This window comes from Ovis canadensis, chromosome 13, assembly GCF_042477335.2.
Source record: "Ovis canadensis isolate MfBH-ARS-UI-01 breed Bighorn chromosome 13, ARS-UI_OviCan_v2, whole genome shotgun sequence".
Lineage (NCBI taxonomy): Eukaryota > Metazoa > Chordata > Mammalia > Artiodactyla > Bovidae > Ovis > Ovis canadensis.
In genome coordinates this window covers 88,152,150-88,171,752 of record NC_091257.1, presented here as the reverse complement: position 1 = coordinate 88,171,752, position 19,603 = coordinate 88,152,150, and the positions used below count along the sequence as shown (strand labels likewise).

Below are 19,603 nucleotides of genomic sequence, written 5' to 3'. Positions count from 1 at the left end.
CCAGGGAAGCCCAAGAAAGGTAAGATGGGAAAGAAAAAAACCAAGCCTCTGGAGTCAGTGTGCCCCGTCGTCACATCAGTCATTTGAGCCTTGATTTTCCTCATCTGTTAAATGGAGCTGATAAAGATGTCTTCTGATTGTTGTACTAGAGAGATGGAGTGGTAAACTCGGGGTTCGCAGCTCAGTGGGAGCAGTTTGACAGAGGGTCTGGAACATCAGGGGAGGGCGGGAGGTGTGGGCTGTACCTGGGTCAAAGAAGATGATGGCTTTGAGGCAGGCGTACTCATTGTCATCAATCTGCAGCTCTTGAAAGGGCAGCACCAACTCATCAAGGATGCGCACGGACACTCGACTCATCTCTGCCAGCTCTGGGCAGTGCCGAGGGACGATGTAGTCATTGCCTGGATGGGTTAGGAAGGAGAGGGGATGGGAAGCCACCGGGGTGTACCTCTGTCCTCTAGCTTTTGCTGTTTGCAGTTATAATGCAGCAGCTGCTCACGGAAGGAGGGGCTGGTGGGGACTGTCACACCCATCTTACAGATGAGGAAGCCAAGGCCCAGATTAAAGGAATGAGTGACTTGCAGGCATTGGAGTGGGCCCAGAGCCTGACTTCTTAGGACCCCTTTCATATCACCCAAGCTCCATTCTTCAATGGCAACAACAGACTACAAGACTGATGACAATCAAGGGCTGTTTGGGAGGCATAAAAGCACCTCGCATAAGGGCTCAGGTTCTGGAATTAGACCACCTGGGCTGAATCTTGCTTTTTCCACTGACTAGCCAGATCTATCTGGATAAATTACTTTCTGTGCCTCGGTTTTTCCATCTGTAAAATGGGAATCAATTATGGTGCTTATCTCATTGGGTTATCATACTCGAGGAGTTAGTATTTGTAAAGTACTCAGACTAGGGCCCACGGTGTGCCCTATGTAAGAAGTTAGAGTAATAAACAAACACGTTATGAAGGCATCGGTGACACAGACTGGGGGTTTGTGCCGTTCCTGGCTGTCTTTTGCTCCCTCTTCAGAAAGTACATCTGAATGCACAGGTTATCCCAGGGCTAAGCCTGACCGCTGTAACGTGAATGCTGGGGAATTTAATTCCTCGAGTCCACATTTCCTTGCATCTGAATCTGGTATCCAGTTGAGAATACTGAGGACAGGACCGTTCTGATCTGCCTCCCTCACTCTGCATACCACCAGGGAAATCTCCCATGCCCAGGTGCACTCCACGCTGGGCATGCCTCCTGAAGAGCCCTGACTGGGCAGAAAGCATCCTCACCTAGAAGCAGAACATCCTTGAACACCATGGAGCGCTTGGTGGCTCCGAGAAGCAGGTGCTCGCCGGCGTGGGCTCTGAGCAGGGCCACCTGGAAGAGAGAGGGGATGGCGTCCGGTGTCCGCACGCCTGGGAAGGCATCTATACCCCTGGGGAAGCTGTTCCCCACCAACTCAATGACCCAGAGCAAGTCAGCATTAGCGTTCTGCTTGCCTTTACCTGCCTGAATGATAAGATGGGCATCAGAAAGCTGCTTCCTTCCTCTCATAACTGACAAAACTAGAAACCAGGAAAAGCTTCAGCTGACCGCTGAAAGGGGAAACAACCTGTGCTAGAGCTGGGACACCAAATGCCAACTCTGCCCTTGAACTGCTGCGTTTGGGGTAAGCTGCTGCTCCCCTCTGGGCCTCGTCTGTCTGTCTGTGTGCCTGGTAAAATTGTAACACCACTCTGTGTGTGTGTGTTAGCAGAGACTTAAAGGCTTTCATCAGACTCTCAAGAGGGTCCACAAACCCAAAAAGTTCTAAAACTTTTAGAGCTTTTTTGGGGGTTCTGAATTCCTACTCATGGATCAGCTATGTAACACGATGAAGGGTGTTTTGTAAGACACAGATTCTTAGGCCTTGCTACCCAAGGCACTGATTCTCTTTATCTGGGGTGGGCCCAAGGGATCTGAAATTAACAAACTCCTCAGTTGATTCTGATGCATGGTTGTGTTTGGGAAATCACTGCTCCAAGAGATCTCTAGAGCATCCACCCACTTGAAGCTGGAAGATTCTAGATTCTGTTGTAAGAATCTGGATATGGATGCTGGTTTCTGAGGCAAAGGGTGTGAGCAACGGTCCTTGGCCAGAGATCCGCTTGACCGACCCCTTCCCTGCAGAGAGGACAGAGAGGCCTTGGAAGTCTAAGTCTGAAGTCTGGCAGGTGGGAGCCCTGCCAGCCTACAGGAGGGCATTGCCCGCCTTTTCAGAACCACCTGCTTCAGTGCTTGCATGTGGACCAAGGATGGGGCTGGTCAAATGGTAGCAGGCTGGTGGCCTCCAGGATCTTATCTGCAAGGTAGGGTAGGGAGTTTGGAAATTCTTTAGCAGACTAAACTAGGAAGCAAAAAAATGCGTTTATTCATTAATGCAATGGATTGCTCATTCTTGAAGTCATCAGATGTTAGTGCCTACTAAGTGCCAGACATCACTTTGCCAATAAAAATCTGTACGGTCAAAGCTATGGTTTTTCCAGTAGTCATGTACAGACATGAAAGTTGAACCATAAAGAAGGCTGAGCACTGAAGAACTGATGCTTTTGCACTGTGGTGTTGGAAAAGACTCTTAAGAGTACCTTGGATAGCAAGGAAATCAAACCAGTCCATCCTAAAGGAGATCAGTCCTGAATATTCATTGGAAGGACTAACGCTAAAGCTTCAGCTTCAATACTTTGGCCACCTGATGAAAAGAACTGACTAATTGGAAAAGACCCTGATGCTGGGAAAGATTGAGGGCAGGACAAGAAGGGGGTGACAGAGGATCAGACGGTTGGATGGCATCACTGACTCAATGGACATGAGTTTGAGCAAACTCCAGGAGTTAGCAAAGGACAGGGAAGCCTTGTGTGCTGTAGTCCACGGGGTCTCACACCAGACTGGGACACGACTGAGAGACTGAATGACAACCACAAGTGCCAGACGCTTGTTTGGGGACATAATAGTGAAAAGAAGGGAGGGAGGGAGGAGGAGAAGGAAGGAGAGAGGAAGGGAGGGAGAAAGAAAGAAGAGATAGATGGATGGACGGAAGGAGGGAAGAAGAAAGGAAGATGAGGCTCATGTGATGAAGAGCAATGGGGCAAATCATGAAAGGCCCTGCTGAGGATGTGAGGTAGTTCTAAGGTATGGAGGTCACCTGGCACAGAGTAGGCATTCGATAAATATTTGTTTGGATGAAAGAGGAAGGGACAGGTGAAAGGATGAGCCACTCTACTTAACATCCTCCCGGACTGAGCCCCTGTTGCAGCCATGTCCTTACCACGTCTGTGAACCCCCAAGGTGAAGCCTGGTGAGGATGACAGGAAAAGAGGGGGAATGGCAAACAGCCTTGGAGGAGGGCGAGAACGCCCTTTCCATGACCAGGACGAAAGGAGACCAAAGCCTGCTGATTATCAAGCACTTCCTACACGCCAGGCACCAAGCAGGACTTTCGTCACTTACTCCAGTGTCTTTGCGATCGAGAGACAGAAGACCTAGAGTCGAACCCTGTGGCTGTCTTGCTCTGTGACCTTGGGCAAATCACTCTTTCTCTCCAAGCCTCCATCCCCTTATCCAATGCTACCCAGCCTGCTAGGTTTCAATGGGTCGATGCCCAAAACAAACCAAGAAGCAAGCACGCTTGGTTCCTGGGGCAATGTTGACAGACAACATCCCCCAGTTCTCCCAGCTGTGCCCCAACCATCACGGACAAGATAAGCTCCTTATACACTATGAATGGGGAGGTGGGAACCCTCCTGGCCCTGGGTCCAGCCCCCTAACATGGCTGTTCTGGGGGTGGGCAGGTGGTGGGTGGTGATGTTAATGATTATTCTGTGTTACTGGCCACCCATCACTGCTCTCTGAGAATGCTCTGAGCCCCAGCCAGGGAGGTTTGGGTGGGAAATGGAGGTTAACAATTGCTCAGCTTGTGGGGGAATCTTGTTGTCCTGCTGAGCCCCTGGGAAGGAACAGGAGGGATTAAACATTAATGGAGCCTCTCCAGCAGAGGGGACCGGGGCCAGAACACGAGGAGCAGGGAAGAAGGCCAGGGCAGCCTGGCCAAGATCCCTGCCTTGTCATCCCTCCCGAAGCAGCGAGGAATCCGTGTGAGAGGGCATCCAATCTGGCCCCCGTGTGAGGACCAGCAAAGCCAGGGTTTTCACAGCCTGTTTCACCACGTGATGCAAATGCATTCCAGGAGCGCCTGGGCACCAGAGGACTTTGAGAAGCCCTGGGCTTCCTAAGGTTCAACAGCTGCCTTGCCTGAGGACTTCTGAGAAACTTCAAGAGACCGAGACACGTTGCCAATTTTCTGTGCAGAATTGCAAAACAGAGAAGCAAATGTACCAGGAGCCGGTATCTGGAACACTGTCCACGGGTGCCGCCCCGCTTCCATCGGAGCTGAGTCGATGACCCAGTTCAGCCCCTCTTCTCCAAACAAAGAAAATGTCTGCAGTGGCCTCGGGGGCACCCTGAGCAGGTGCTCAGGAACTCGACTGTCCTCAGGGCCCCATCCCTCAGCCCCACCTTCTCCCCCTAAGACATTTTTGGTATTCCAAAGAAGGTAGTTTGGGAAATAAAATTGCTGAATGAAAATCCATCTTGGTGGGATACAAGGAAGAAACTGACATTTAGGGAGGCCAGGACTGTGTAGGCGTCCCGTTACACCACTGACGCTTTTCAAAGGGTAATGTTCTCCATCCTCCCAACAGCTTTCTGAAGGGGACATTACGATTCATACTTTACAGATGAGAAAACGGAGGCTCAGGGAGAGGAAGTAATTTGTCCAAGATCACAGAGAGAAGCTTTCTTAGAGCCAAGGCTTAGGCCCTGCCCCTGAGCCCCTACCCACATCCTACCTGGGAGAGCTGTCGGATACAGCAGGGCAGTCAGTGGCTGTGGGCCTGGACTTTGAAGCCTGCCTGCTTGTTCTAGCACCGCCTGTGTTGGATACTAGCTGTGCGACCTTGAGCAAATTATTTAACCTCTCTGTGCCCCCAGTTTCCTCTCCTATAGGATGGTCATAATAGCACTTACCTTACCTAGGGTTGTCAGAAGGATTAAATGAGCTAATATTTGTAAAGTGATTTAAACAGCTCCATGCACACATGAGCACTATGTGTTTGTGAAATAAATCGAATCAGTCCAAGGCCATATCCAGGGGGAGGGGGGAGGGCAGCAGGACCCACCTACCCAGGGCCCGGACCGCCCGCAGACCGTGTCCACCCTCACCTGGTCATCCAGAGGGAGCTCACAGAAGGCTGGGATGTACTTGGCCCACTCGACGAGCACCAGCAGCTGCTCTTTCATGGACTCACACACATCTGCGATGCTGGCGATCTTCTTCGCCCGAATGTCGCCATTGATTCCGGAGACAGGGGAGGTGATCTAGGGGAGGCGAAGGAAAATGCTGGGGTGGCAGGGGCCCCCCTCCATACACTCTGTCCCCTGCACAGAGGCCCCCCCCACCCCCCACAGAGAGCTTCCCTGCCTGGGAAAGAGGAGCTGGACTGTGGGTGCCTTCTCAGCTCTGAAGGAAGCTGTGGGGAAACTGGAAAGGGAGGACGCCAAGGAGGCAGTTATGGGGGAAGACGGCTCTCTCTGGGCCTTCATCTGCCGCTTTCCCCCTGCCTCCTCTTCCACCAGCTCCTTTGAAGCCTAAAAAACCCGAGAAGCAGGGCAAAAGTCCCCATCCTCATCGGAAGGTGCAGATACCACTGGCAGAGAGGTACTGGAACTCGCCTAAGGTCACACAGCAAGGGGGGCTGGCTGAGCCCCAGTGCGCTACAGTGTCCGCTCCTCTTTTCTCTCGGGGCTAAGCCAATCTCAGACCCTCGGTGAGCACAGAGACTCCTTGTGCAGGCCCCACAGGGCCTCTAGGTGCCAGCAGTGGTTTATGCTGTGCTTAGTCACTCAGTTGCGCTCGGCTGTCTGCAACCCCCTGGACTGTAGCCCACCAGGCTCCTCTCTCCATGGGAATTCTCCAGGCAAGAATACTGGAGTGGGTTGCCATCCGATCCTCCAGGGGATCCAACCCAGGGATTGAACCCAGGCAACTGTAGGCGGATTCTTTACCGTCTGAGACAACAGGGTTTGAGTCTTTGCTACTAAATGGGCTGTGTGACCCTGGACTCAGTTTCCCTTCGTGATGTCCGAGGGCACTCCTGTCTGCTGCTTTAAGGCCCGGGTGGGAAGGAAAGGGGTGGAGTTGAGATTCCTCTTTAGGATGAGGGGGGCCCAGGTGGGTGGGGGAGGCTCCCCTGGTACCTGCTGGGACAGGACCTCAGCCTGCAGGAGCGCATTGATGGAGGGCAGGCTGCTGTCCTCGTAGCTGGACCGGCGAGTGCTGATCCGGTCCCGTTCATTCTGTACAGCTGTGAGGAGGCAGAAGGAGGTGAGAGGGAGGAGAGGGGTCCCATGGCAGGAGGGGTGGCTGAAGGACAAGGGGAGAGAGGTGAACCTGGAGGGCTGTCCTGCAGGGCTGTCCAGGAACAAAGGGAACACTTGGAGGTGGGAGTTGGGGGGCGGGAGGGAGAGTGTCCAGGCCACAGAGCCCAGGTCAGTGTGTGGGGACGGGGGCCAATGGCTTCTCACCCAGCTTGTGGGAGAACTTTCCCGGCGCCACTACTGCGCCTCACAAAACAGGGTGGCTTGAGGAGTGATCTGCCCATCATGGGAGGCATACAAGGCTGTGATGACTTGGCAGAGGGCTTCAGGCGGGTCTTGAATTTTGAGCAGGAGATCTGTCTCAATGACAGGCTGTCAAGCTGTGTTTAGAAAAGGGTCCCTTCCTTTCCAGGTGCAAGTGGATAAGACAAGCAAAATGAATTGCTCTGGGTGATGGAGATGGCCCAGAGGCAGAAGCCTGGACAAGGGGGTCTGGAGGCCCCACCTGCCCTGGGGTCTGTACCAGTAGGAAGCACATGTGCTCTAGGCTAACCTTCTCAGAGACAGCTCGCGAAAGCTCTCGCTTCCTCCTGCCCCACCACGGGGCTCCCGTCCCAGGAACTCAGAGATCCGGGGCCTCTGTCCACCTGTGCCCCACACCCCCTTGCTTCTCCACTCGGGTCAGTCTTGGCCTAAGATGTGGGCTGGTCCTTCTGCCACCCTGACAGGCCCTCGGAACCTGGGAGGCCTTTGTTGAAGCTGTAAGAAGGGAGGACAAGGCTGCAGGAGACCAGGGTTCCTGGTGGGATTTGCCGCTCAGTCTCCGTGCGCTGGTGGGGGCCACACCCTCTCTCTGGGCCTCAGTTTCCCCATCTACAGGCTTTTCTTTCCCAGACCCGCTCCTCTCGGTCTTTCCCATCTCAGGAACAGGCAGTTTTATTCTTCCTCCGAGCCTGGGGGCCTCGCTATATGTCCCTTTCTCTCACCTGCCCACCACCACCCCACCACCACACACATACTCCAAATGCTGTCAGTAATCTGTGCAAACCCACCTGCAGCTTCCACTCTGGGCTGGGTCCTGGGGGAGTCCAGACCCTCCTCTCTGGCCGCTTTGTTTCCAGCCTTACCCCTGCAGTCTGTGCACCCCTGAAACCCGACTCGGGTCACTTCCCTCCACTGCGGAAACCCAGGACCTCCCCATCATACCTGGAGTCAGGTCACCCTTCCTCACAGTGGTCCTATCTTCCCCATCTCACTTTTTACTGTATCAAACCTGCCTCCCAGCCGTTCCTGGGACTCACTCAGCCACTCTCCATCAAAGTCTTCCCCACTGCTGTTCCCACTGCCTGGAATTCTCCTCCTACTCACACCCCATCCCCCACAACTCAGCTTCTCCCTCTCCGTTTGCTCATGTCTCCTTGCACGTAACACCTCTCAGAAACACCCTCTCTGACCACCCTGTCTAGTGGGGATATCCCTCCTGCAGGTTCTGCCACTTTCTCCTGTTTTATTTTTCTTCTTGGTACTTGTCTGTGTCCTTTCTTCACTCTCTGTCTAAGAGAAAGAAAGCTCCAGAAAGCCAGAGCATCTTCCCTTTCATCCACTGCTGTAGCCCCAGCAACTGGAACAGAGCCTGGCACGCAGTGGGTGCTCAATAAATATCCACTGAGTGGCCGAAAGAAGGTGCAGGGGAGACCAGCTTTGATTCTTGGGTGCAATCTACACCCCATTTCTCAATGGAACATTGACATTCCTCTCTTCAGCTCTCTCTTGATTTCAAACATTGTTGAAATCAGAGAAGGGAAGCCAGCTAGTGTAGGACTTTCCTGGAATTCCAGTGGCTAAGACTGCAGTTCCAATGCAGGGGGCGTCAGTTCGATCCCTGGTCAGGGAACTAAAGATCCCACAAGCCACGTGGTATGGCCACAAAAAAAAAAAACAAAAACAAAAAACAACCACAACCAGATTGTGTAAAGGGAACCCAGAGTTAGTGAGATGTAACAGAGGTCCCAAGGTAAGAAAACTCCTCTTCTCAGACCCACCACCCTGGACGGGGGGCCAGCTTCCAGCAGTGCTCCCCTACTCAGGTCCCACCCCGCCTGCGACACCCCTCCCACGGCTGCCAGCCCGCACCCACCAGGGCGCCAAGTGGCGGCAGGCCTAAGAAAAGGGCTGCTGTCAGCAGCTGGGGATTGGGCTCCTCAAGGTTAGGCTGGCGTTATCAGTGCTCGGCGCGAGCTCAGTCACGGAATGATGTTTTCCAAATGTTTGCTCAGTATTAGCAGGGTCGGGGACCTAATGTAACTTCTATTGAATATTAACCGGCCCAGGCAGAGGCGGAGAGGATGAGCCTGTCTTCCGAGAGAACCCCTGAGTGGGGGTGTGGGAAGGGGGGCTGGGCCGGGGACCCCAGGTAGGGCCCATCCGTGGGCCCCTGGCCTACCGCCAGCTTGTACCTCCTGCATCCCTGGCCCTGCTTCCTGGGCTGAATTTCTGAAGCCGGGCATCAGACATTTGTCCCGGGTCTGACAGCTTAGGCTCAGGGAGGTGTAGGTTTATAGGAAAGAATTTGGGACCCGCCATTGGGCCCACTGGCCCCCACATTTCTTCCCAGCGTCTCCGTTCTTTAACCCACTTGATCACCATGGAATATCCTCTGGCCAAACTTACAAGACTTTGAGATTCAGAGCCCTTCTCTATGGTTGAGAGGAAGTTTCAGAAGACTTGACCAAATCCAGGTGCCTCCCAAGGCCATCAGTCCTAGTTCTCATCCAGGGAATTTGGTGTCTGCTCAGCTCTGGGGAGCCCGAGGTCTAGTCCTGACTTCCTCTGCCCTTGACCCAATCATATCACCTCTCTGGTCTCAACTTCCCTATCTGTAAAGTGGAAAGATTTGATGACCTCCTATACACCCAAGTGGTCTGTGAATGCTACATTCACAATCCATGCTTTGCTGTCCTCATGGACAACTTTGGAGTTCTCATTTCTAGATTCTCCTAAGGCCATCGAGGAAGGGAAATAAAAACTGGTCCCAACTCTCCCAGTCCCTGGGGCTTCCCTTGAGAATTTCTCTTGGCTCTGAGAACCTCCCACCAAGCCAAGGAGGGGTATTGGGACTATAAGACTTAGGTAGAGCTAGTCAAATCAGTCAATCCTAAAGGAAATCAACTCTGAATATTCTTTGGCAGGACTGATACTGAAGTTCCAATACTTTGGCCACCTGATGTGAAGAGCTGACTCATTGGAAGAGACCCTGATGCTGGGAAAGACTGAGGGCAGAAGGAGAAGGGGATTACAGAGGATGAGATGGTTGGACGGCATCACCAACTCAATGGACATGAGTTTGAGCAAACTTCAGGAGACAGTGAAGGACAGGGAAGCCTAGCGTGTTGCAATCCATGGGGCCACAAAGAGTTGGACATGACTTAACAAATGAACAATAACGACAAGAGCTAGTCATGCCCTTACTTCCCAGAACTTGACCACAGTGGCAAGTGGAAGACTTTGCTACCCTGGCCGTGTTCTCAAAGCAGCTGAGCCCACCGCATGTGTCAGGATCTTCTGGCTAACCCAAGCATGCAAACAACCACCAGCCTTTACTATAGCCCACACGCACCTGCCATTAGCCGATCCTCCTCTCCTCCTGGCATAATGCCACCTTCTCCAAGATAAGAAGCAACTGGCTGTTTTCAAGGCTCAGCCAAGGTAGAACGGCTGGGGACTCTCCCTCCCCGGGGCCTGCCGTCTCTGTGGCAGTCCAGTGGGAGGACCAGGGAACAAACACACAAGTCCTGGTGGGCCGTGTGTGCTTCCACAGGTAGATCAGTGGGCATATAGCAAGACTCACAGAGCTGGAAGCGTTCATTATCCACCCCTGTGATTTTACAGATGTGAACACCGAAGCCCAGATGGGGCAGAAACTTCACTGAAGTAACACACATGGAAGTGACTCTGAATGTTTAATAAGAGACACCTATAAAGACCAGTGAGATGCAGGAACAGGCTACCTACAACCTAGGAAGGTAGCCGTCCGCTCAGGTGAGCAGCCAGCCTTTCTCCCTCCCGCCTGTCACAAGGCTTGGAATTTTAACACAAGAGATTTACTCTCTCAAACATAAAATCTTAGGCTGTCGAGCTGATAGAAACACTGGCTCTTAGAACCCTAAACTGTTTGGCTCTTAGACTGTAGCTCTCAGTCTTTTCCTTGACTCTAGCTATTCAGGTGTGCGTGATCAGTTGCTTCAGTCGTGTCCGACTTTGTGACCCCATGGGCTATAAGCTCGCCAGGCGCCTCTGTCCATGGGATTCTCCAAGCAAGAATACTGGAATAGGTCGCAACGCCCTCCTCCAAGGGATCTTCCCAACCCAGGGATCGAACCCGGGTCTCCTGCATCTTCTGCATTACAGGCAGACACTTTACCACTGAGGCACCAGGAAAGCCCCTCGCTGTTCACACATGCCTCATATTCCCATTCAGGGCATTTCTTTTACTTATTTGTTTTCTTTGTTTGGTGGCCATGGCCTGTCAAATGTGGGATAGTAGTTGCCTGACGAGGGATTGAACCCTCGCTTCCTGCAGTGGAAGCAGAGTCTTAACCACTAGACAGCCATGAAAGTCCCTCATTCATAACATTTCTCATTTGACAAAGTTGTGCTTAAGTTCAAGGCGAGAGCAGTGCGATCCCACTGAAAACTGGGTGGGGGAGAGCGGGGGGTACCTGCCCTTTGAAAAAGATTCTCCTTGCTCTTGAGAACCACTGAGGTCCAGATGAGAGAATCGTGGTGTTGCGAGCATCACGGTGTGTTCCTGAGGGTCATAGCCCAGGTTTCACAGCAGGAGTCATAAACTCTCAGGGTCCTATGGGGATGAGGCCCAGAGAATATTTCCCAGGAGGCGGGCAGAGAAACAGGGGCTCAGAGGCAGAGTCACGGAAGGGAGACTGCCAAAGCCAAGCTCCCCCCCTTCCCAGCTGGCCAGGAGAAGGCTGCGTCCCAGGATCCTGCTGGGGGTGGGGTGGAGCAGGTGTGTGTTTGTGCAGAACTAGACCAAGGGTTTTGGTTAGTGTGCCGCAGCTGCGGGCTGGAAGTGAAGGTCTGGGAGCCAGTCTTAGGGCTGGGAAAGGTGCGTTGAGCAGAGAAGGAGACAGAGAGATTTGAAAATGGACTCAAGTTACTTAGAGAAGCAGTTAAAAGATATTTGTTTCCTGAGCTTGGGCTAGAAAACTTCCAAACGTTCCTAGAGTCTGGAGGGCATAGCAGGCAGCATCGAGGTATCATCCAAACTGCATTGAGCTCAAGACCAAAGCTTGGGGTTCAAACCTCAGAGTTTGCTTCGACCAACTTGGAGGGGCCTTGGGCAAGTTGTTGACCCATTCTGGGCCTCAGTTCCCTCATCTATGAAAAGCAGGGGTGATAACAGTGCCCCGCAGGGCTGTCATGATAATGAAAAGAACTATGAATTGTGGGAAAGCCCAGGCAGGTAGAAAAGCCCAGCTTCTGTTGGCAGGAGATACCTTAATAAATGCTGTGCCCCAGCACTCCCAGCCTCCTCCACCCAGGACGAGTCTGACGCCTTGTTCCCTTTCTCTGGAGCCTGAGGACGCTGCACCATCTGATCCCCAAGAACGAAGACTAAGGAACTGGGGCACCTGACCCCGGAACAGGAAGATGGGAGATAGAGCCCCGCCCCATTCCTGTTCACATATGCTGAGTCTAGTCGTGGGGCCATGGAGGTTCGTCATGCCATTCTCTACGTTTTTCCTGATGCTTGAAATAGTATCTGAAGCAAAAACACCCAGGGACTTCTGAGGTGGTCCAGTGGTTGAGACTTTGTATCTCCACTGCAAGGGATGTGGGTTCAATCCCTGGTCAAGGAACTGAGATTCCACATGCCAAGGAGTGCGGCCAAACAATGAGAAAATAAAATCACGTTAAAAAAAAAAAAGAAAAAACACCCAACCTGGCTGCCTTGCGGTGGCGAAGGCAGGCAGGGGTGGTGGCGCTGGGAACCCGAGTAGCTGAAAGTAGGAGCTTATCTCTCGGAATCTTTCTCAAGACCAAGCCCAGCCCCTCCCTATGGTCAGATCTTCAGGCCCTCCCTCCTCTCAGCCATTAGCCAGTCACCCTGGGGCCTGTCACCGAGTCATAAAGTTGTGGCCACAGTTGTAAATGGCCATCAGGAGCTTGTGGGCATGGGTGGGGCAGGGAGGTGGCAGGCGGGGACCGAGGCTCACCTTCCTTCTTCATGCCAGCCCGGAAGCACTTCTTGAGCCTGCAATAACGGCACTGGTTCCTCTTGTCTTTGTCCACCACGCACTGCCGGCTAAACCTGGGGAGGGCTTGGTGTGGTTGGAGGAAGAAAGGACAGCCCTCCTCCCCCCAGGGCTCAACTAGGATCCTGGCCATCTGGTTGACCTCCAGGCTCCTTGCTCAAACCTTCCATCCCAGGAGTCCTCCAGCTAACCAACCAGGAGCTGGAAAGGCCCTGTGGACTCTCTGAGAGCCCAACCCTGTCCCCCTAAACATGAGGGAACTGAGGCTCAGAGAGTGGACACGTGGCCTCAGATCACTCAGCTATGAGTAGAAGGCACTGCTATTTCCCACGTATCTTATTAAAAGCCCAGAGCCCAGAGCAGGCTACTGGCTGTGAATCAGTTTCAGTACTTGGTCCACATAAAGCCACTTTCTGGAAGGGCATATGGAGTAGAGGCAGGCAGGCGCCACCGTGGTTCTGGGTGGTGCCCTGTCAACCCCAGGCTCTGCCGTTGATTCAAGCTGGGTGACCTTGGGCAAATTCCCAGTCCTCTCCAAGCCACAGCTTCCTCATCTATAAAATGAGATAATAATAGTAACCTCTGCAGAGGGGTGTTGACAGGTGAAAATGAGATAATTACCCAAATAGGGCTCAGTGCAGTGTCTGTTCATAGTAAGAGCTTGTAACTACAGCTGCTATTATTTTATTATTGTTGTTACCCAGCAGGGGAGATGCTTCTGAAGGACGACTCTCCAAGGCCTTGAGAGAGGTGGAAAGGCCTGAGGCCAACCCCCTATTCACCACAGAAAAAGTGCCAGGTTGGAGGATGGACCTCATCCTCTGTGGTTTCAGAGGAGACTTGATCTTAAGCCTCAGAGGTCCCGATTTGCTAAATGGGAAAAATCACGATGAGCTTCCGGGAGCAGTTAATACAGGCAAAAACTTAGTATGGTGCCCAGAACATAGTAAGTGTTCAATAAAGGGATGACTAGAATAGACACTCCCATCTGATCTGCAAGGGTGAAGAAATCAGGGGCTTGAAGGCCTTGAAGGGCAGATGGCTCCAAGACCTACCCAGGGAGAAGACAGACCCCAGGGGAACATCAGCCCAAGTGCACCCGTTTCCCAGACGGAGAAATCGAGGCTCCTCACCTGCAGGAGTACATGTGGTTCTTCCTCACACTTCTCCGGAAGAAGCCCTTGCAGCCGTCACAGCTCGAGGCACCGTAGTGCTTGCCCGTGGCCCGGTCCCCGCAGATGGCGCACAGGGCACTGACACCCAGGCTGTTGGGTGCATTGAGGTTGGCACCCTCTGATGGGGATGTGTCTGCACCGGAAAAGCAAAGAGTGAGGACGCAGGAGGGGCAGGAAGTCACCTCTCAGAGGCCCTGCTGTCCTGGTGGTTTATATTCAGAAAAGGAAGTGAGCCTTGTAGGGATCTTTCCAGAGCTTCAGCCTCAGCTAGATCCAGGTGCTACTGACCCCCCTCAAAGAACTTGGGCAAGTTCCTTGCTGTTTTGGAACTCCCATTTTGCATCCATAACTTAGAGATGGTTGTGACACTGACTTCGCAGAGTTGTTTAACGAGGGTCTGCTCCTCCCCATGGTGGCAATCGCTAGCCTCAGCTTTCTCTGGGAAGGAATGAAGAAACTGGCTGTCTCCTAGGATGCGTCCAACAGTTATGGACCCTGATTGGCTGGGCAGAGGGGGCTATGAGAGGGGTAAATATTCCCCCATCATCTCCAGAACCAAGTCCTATTTCTTACTGAGTGACCAAGGCTGGGTGAGTCTCAACTTGGTACTCAGGGGCCTTGCAAATTCTGCCAGGAAACAGGAAGACATACATCAAGGACAGTGGCTTGTTTGCCCTCCTGGGAGGATCATAGCAAGGATCTGGGCACCCCACAGCAAAAGCTACTGCACTGGGACTTCCCTGGTGGTCCAGTGGTTAAGACTGCACGTCCAGTGCAAGGTGAGTGGGTCTGAGTCCTGGTCAGGGAAGTAAGATTCCCACACACCGTGGGGTTAAAAAAAAAACAAACAAAAAAACACCTGCTGAATCTATGTGAGGAGGGGGATAAGAGGTAGATGGCTGTGGTCTTGGTGACTAGTGCTGCCTCTTAAGTCGTCTGTGACCTTGGGCAAGTTCCTTTTCCTTGCTTCAGTTTCCCCTGGGCCTCAGTTTCCCTAATTGCAAAAGAGGGCAGATTGACTGGTTCAGTCGTTTTCAATTTTATCTTATATTTCCGCAACTGAACCCTGATTTTTAGAAGCAACTCTTCCACCAAGGATAGACCTCTTGGAGAAGATGACACTGTGAACCATCTCCCCAGGAAAATGCTTGCAGACACACAACACACAAAGTCACACACACACACACACACACACACACACACGTGTTTTCACCCTGAATCTGATCTTGGGCTCCTAGGGAACATCTAGCTAAGCACTGGACAGGGATATAGTGCTGTGGTTAAGAGCATAATCTCTCTAGCCCTTCTGCCCAGTTTAAATCCGAGCCTGCTCACTTCTTAGCCATGGGACCTTGGCCACATTAATGTATTTCTCAGTGCCTTCATTTCCTCACTTGTGAAATGCTGTTGCTGCTAAGTCGCTTCAGTCGTGTCCGACTCTGTGTGACCCCCATAGACGGCAGCCCACAAGGCTCCCCCGTCCCTGGGATTCTCCAGGGAGTGGGTTGCCATTGCCTTCTCTGCTTGTGAAATGGGGCACATAATAATCTCTAGGGCTGTTATGAATGTTCAGTGAATCAATATGTGTGAAGTGCTTGGCAGGTAAGAAGCACTATATCAGTGTTTGTAAAATAAAAACTTTTCTGCAAAAGACGACTCTGGGAGCAGATGATTTCCAGCCTCCAGGCACAAGCGGACACACTGCCACATCTCATTTCTGTCATGTCCTGGCTGAACATCTCATCGCCTCCGAGGGTGCCCAGGAGCAGGGCCCCCTCCACTTGGTGAATTATTCCTGGAGATGAGGATAATTGTTAAGCTGCATTGGTGCCCTTTCTCCTCCAGCCTTGCCTCCTCCAACCACTGGGAGAGCTGACCCTACAACTCAGGCGGAGACTGGGGGAAGGGCTCACACATCCTGGGCAGGATAGGCTGGGTGCTGCCAAGTAGCTCATCCTACTCCCCAGGGTCAGGGGATGGTGCCCATTCTCCAGGTGAGAACATCAAGGCTCAGAAAGGACAGGACCTTCCCAGAGATCACACTGCTGCTAAGTAAAGGAGTCAGATTTATGGTCCAGGCATGCAGGCTGGTGCTGATCTGGCCAGTGCTATCCTGTTGGCGTGTCTGCTGGAGCCTCTGATAAAGGACCCCCTGGTCCTTCTGAATCAGGGATGGGAGGTGGGTAGGGAGCTTAGAACCTTTGAGCTACCAACCCAGCACATATGCAAAACATCGCCCCAACTTTCTGGCCCACTTCAAACTCCAATGGGGAATGTAGACCCTTCTTAAAGATGCTCAGAGTTCCTGACCTGACTCATGGAGGGCGCAGGACCAGTTACCAGTGCTAAGCCCTCAGGTGCCTTATCACATGGGATCCTCTGGTTAGCCCTGGGAGGCAGGCACTATGATTTATTCTCATTTTACAGATGAGAAAATTGAGGCTCAGAGAGGAAAATGGCTTCATAAGTTTACACTGGTAGGAAGGATGGATGCCAGAATTGGAGCCCTGATCTTTCTGGCTCCAGAGCTAGAGCTGTCCTGTCTTTAGGACATCCCGTAAGGACCTTAGCCCCTGCCTCGGGGACACACACTTCCTGGGAGCTGGAGGCACCCACTCTGAAGGGGTGATGGGGCAGTCCAGGGCTTGACGGTGGTCGGTGTCTCGCACGCTGTCTCTGGGGTCACACACACCCCACCGAGTGCAGCAGCTTCCTGTTTACTGTGTCCTACATGTTTTCCCCTCAGCTCCCTCACGTGATCCCTGGACACTCCTGAAAGCCAGCAGGCCTGGAGTGACTAAGCCCATTCTGCAGAAGGAGCCAGGAGAGGGGAGGTGACATGCCCAAGGTCACACAGTGAGTGAATGGCAGGGGGAGGCGAGCAAATGGTGAGAGCGACCACGCATCACGCCCACTGACCACAGGCAAGGCAAATACCTCCCTCTGGCTGAGCTGAGCTGACTCAAGTGCTACAGAGCTTGGCTAAAGCTGCAGAACCATGGAAGGAAGGCAGGTGGGCTGCCCTCTTCCTCAGGCTGGCTTGTGACTGGTCAGGTCCCCGCGTCCTGGCTTCCAAGCCTCCTCCCTTCCCCCACCTCCTTGTGGAGGAGATGTGCTCTCAGTGATAACGGGAGCGGATGTACAAACCTGGGGAGACACACAGGCAACGCAATCTGGTCTGAGACAAATGGACGTGTTGCTGATGTGACTCGCGTGTGTGAATGGCAACGGCATATCACATGAGCGCTGAAGAGAGCTGACCCCCCAGGACGGGGATGTGCACACGTACACAAGCAGGTACAAATAGGGGCACGAGACAGGATGCCCAAACTGGATATATGTCCAGGAAACCCAGGACACACAAACCAATCCACGTCCAGAGCTCATACGTGCAAACATCATGGACACACATACACACACTCATCACTGCTTACCGTATACACACATGGCCGCTTACTGTACACACACTCATTGCCACTTATGGACATAAGCAAGATAAACACAGATATCCCTAGAGATAACAACAAACACGGACCCACTCAAAGAAGAAATGCAACTAGAAACAGATGCAGAACACGTGCACACACAGACCAGTGAACACAAACATGCAAATGGGTTCCTGCAGACATACATTTGCAACAAAGTCCACCGCTTGCCCACACGCGTACATGGAAATTCAAGCACCCATGCCAACGGGAGGTTACAATCGCACACCAGTGAGCTTGTGTGTGTGTGCACATACACACACACACACACAATGCGCGTGCCCATGCGCACTGTTGATCCCCATCTCATTTAGCAAAACCTCCCTGAGAACTCCATTTTCTCTAAGTGGGGCGTTCACCCCAGGAAAGTCCCAAAGACACCCTGAAACACAGTCATGTCTCCATCCACCGTCTCTGGGGACAGGACATAACCTTTCCATCTCTCTGGACCTCGGCCCAAGGGGTTCAAGCAGAGGTCATGCTGGGCCCAATGGCTGGGGCTGGATGCCGAGAGGACGCTCACCATGAAGTCCCCGCTCCCAGTGACATGCTGCACAGCGACAGCTTTGGTCACAGGGACCACGAAGGCCTGGCAGGAACACCCAGGGCCTACTCTTGCTGCAGATGGCCCTGGCAGACCACCCCCCCGCCACCACCCTGAAGGCTTCTGGTCACTGTACCTGGGAACATTGACTTCACCTGGCAACACCTGTGCCCTCACTGACAGGACCACCGAGCTCAGCTACCGCTGTCCCCCCAGCCCCAAACCCAGTGCGTCAGACTCGCTCCGGTACCTGGGTACACCTGCCCCCACCTGGCACACCTGGGCACACCTGCCCCCACCTACCATTGCCCATCGTCAACACCTGCACATTCTCAAACTCCAGGGTGGTGTAGGCTGGGTCCAGCGCGGCACTGTAGTCGGCCATGTCCATGTCGACAAGGGTTTTGGAGAGGCGCATCCTCCCTCTCCCCGCCTCGGCCGCCTGCCCTGCCCAGGATGCCCACCCCGAAGGCTCTGGGCTGAGCCCCGGCCTCTGCGCTCCGCCCTCCCACCGCCTCCTCCCAGCTGCCCTCTCTGCCTTCCTGCGTTTCAAACCGTCCTCTGGGAGGGTCTGCCGGGAGTCTGGGCCTAGCCTCTGCGCAGGGGTGGAGGCTCTGCTGGGGAGGGGTGGGGGTTAATGGTTAATCGGCTCCCCCCCCCCCACCCCGGTGGACTGGCTGGGCGGGGCCCCGGGGATTTGGCTGTCTGTTGGTTTCTGGCTGACACCAGGGTGCTCTTACAACAGATGGGGGGCCCTAACACCCCAATAACGTGTTACCAGTCCTGTGAGACGACGGACGCATGCTGTTTCTCCAGCACTCACTGGACCCTGACTCAGCCACCCTCTGAGTCACTGTCACCCCAAGTCATGCTGATACTGACATGCTCACACGCGCCCCCAGACACTGACAGCCCACCTCCAAGACGCCCTAACTCAGGAACTTCCCAAATCATTGACTTCAACCCTCTTATAGAGATAACGCCGTCTCATGGCTCATGAATCAGAAGCGTCGGTCCCAGGCCCCACATACCAGGTTTCTAGATCCTCGTTCTAGGAGGCCCCTTCCAGTTTCTTGCCTTCCCTAGGGGCAGGAAGGACTGAGAGGCCCAGACTCCTGTCTAGGTCCCCTCCCCTGCTCCCCAGGACCACACTCTGGCAACCACCAGCCCCCACAGTGCCCAGGTGCTCAGGCCCAGACAGATTCTATCACCCCTTTCCTTGTCACCTCCTCCAGCTCCCCCCCCTCCACCCCGTGCCTCCCCCACCCCCCAGGGAAGAAGGGAGGCTTATAGTCCCTTAGACCCGGATTAACATTCAGGCGCCTACCACCTACTAATCATGACTCTGGGTAAATGATTCTCCTCTCTGAGCCTCAGTTTCCTCTTCTAGAAAAATGCACAATCAACTTCAAAGGGTGGTCTGAGTATTAAATGAGTTGGCGTTAGGAAAACACCAAGCAGGTATCCATTTCCCTCCACCCCCACCCTCTTGGCCTCCCTTTCAAATCTCCCTTGTTTCTCTCCTCCCTCCAGAGCGGGGTTCGCGGGCAAGCCACCCGAGCAGTGCACTCTGGGGCAAAGGAGCTCCCCTCTCACGCTCCTGTGTTTGCTTTCATGCTCGGCTATTCTGAGCAAGGGGCCTGCATTTTTGTTTGGGACTGGGCCCTGCTAATCTTGTGGCCTTCAATTCACGCCTAACGTTTTTCTTCTCATCCCCTCCAGCC

At 53.3% G+C, this 19,603-nt stretch overlaps 1 protein-coding gene across 4 annotated transcripts in view; it reads right to left on the bottom strand.

Moving 5' to 3' along the window:
* HNF4A (hepatocyte nuclear factor 4 alpha) overlaps positions 1–18,457 on the bottom strand; it is a 29,794-nt gene extending 11,337 nt beyond the window's left edge. For 2 of the 4 annotated variants that reach the window (XM_069546990.1, XM_069546991.1), the window contains exons 1-7: positions 16,788–16,997; positions 13,809–13,983; positions 12,637–12,731; positions 6,284–6,390; positions 5,249–5,404; positions 1,282–1,369; positions 246–401 (exon numbers count right to left, since the gene is read on the bottom strand). In XM_069546990.1, coding sequence (XP_069403091.1) covers positions 246–401; positions 1,282–1,369; positions 5,249–5,404; positions 6,284–6,390; positions 12,637–12,731; positions 13,809–13,822 — 616 coding nt within the window. In that variant the 5' untranslated portion in view covers positions 13,823–13,983; positions 16,788–16,997. Of the gene's footprint in view, positions 1–245; positions 402–1,281; positions 1,370–5,248; positions 5,405–6,283; positions 6,391–12,636; positions 12,732–13,808; positions 13,984–16,787; positions 16,998–18,182 lie in introns of those variants that run through there. The other 2 variants (XM_069546989.1, XM_069546992.1) reach the window with 2 other exon arrangements.
* Positions 18,458–19,603: the final 1,146 nt, after the last annotated feature.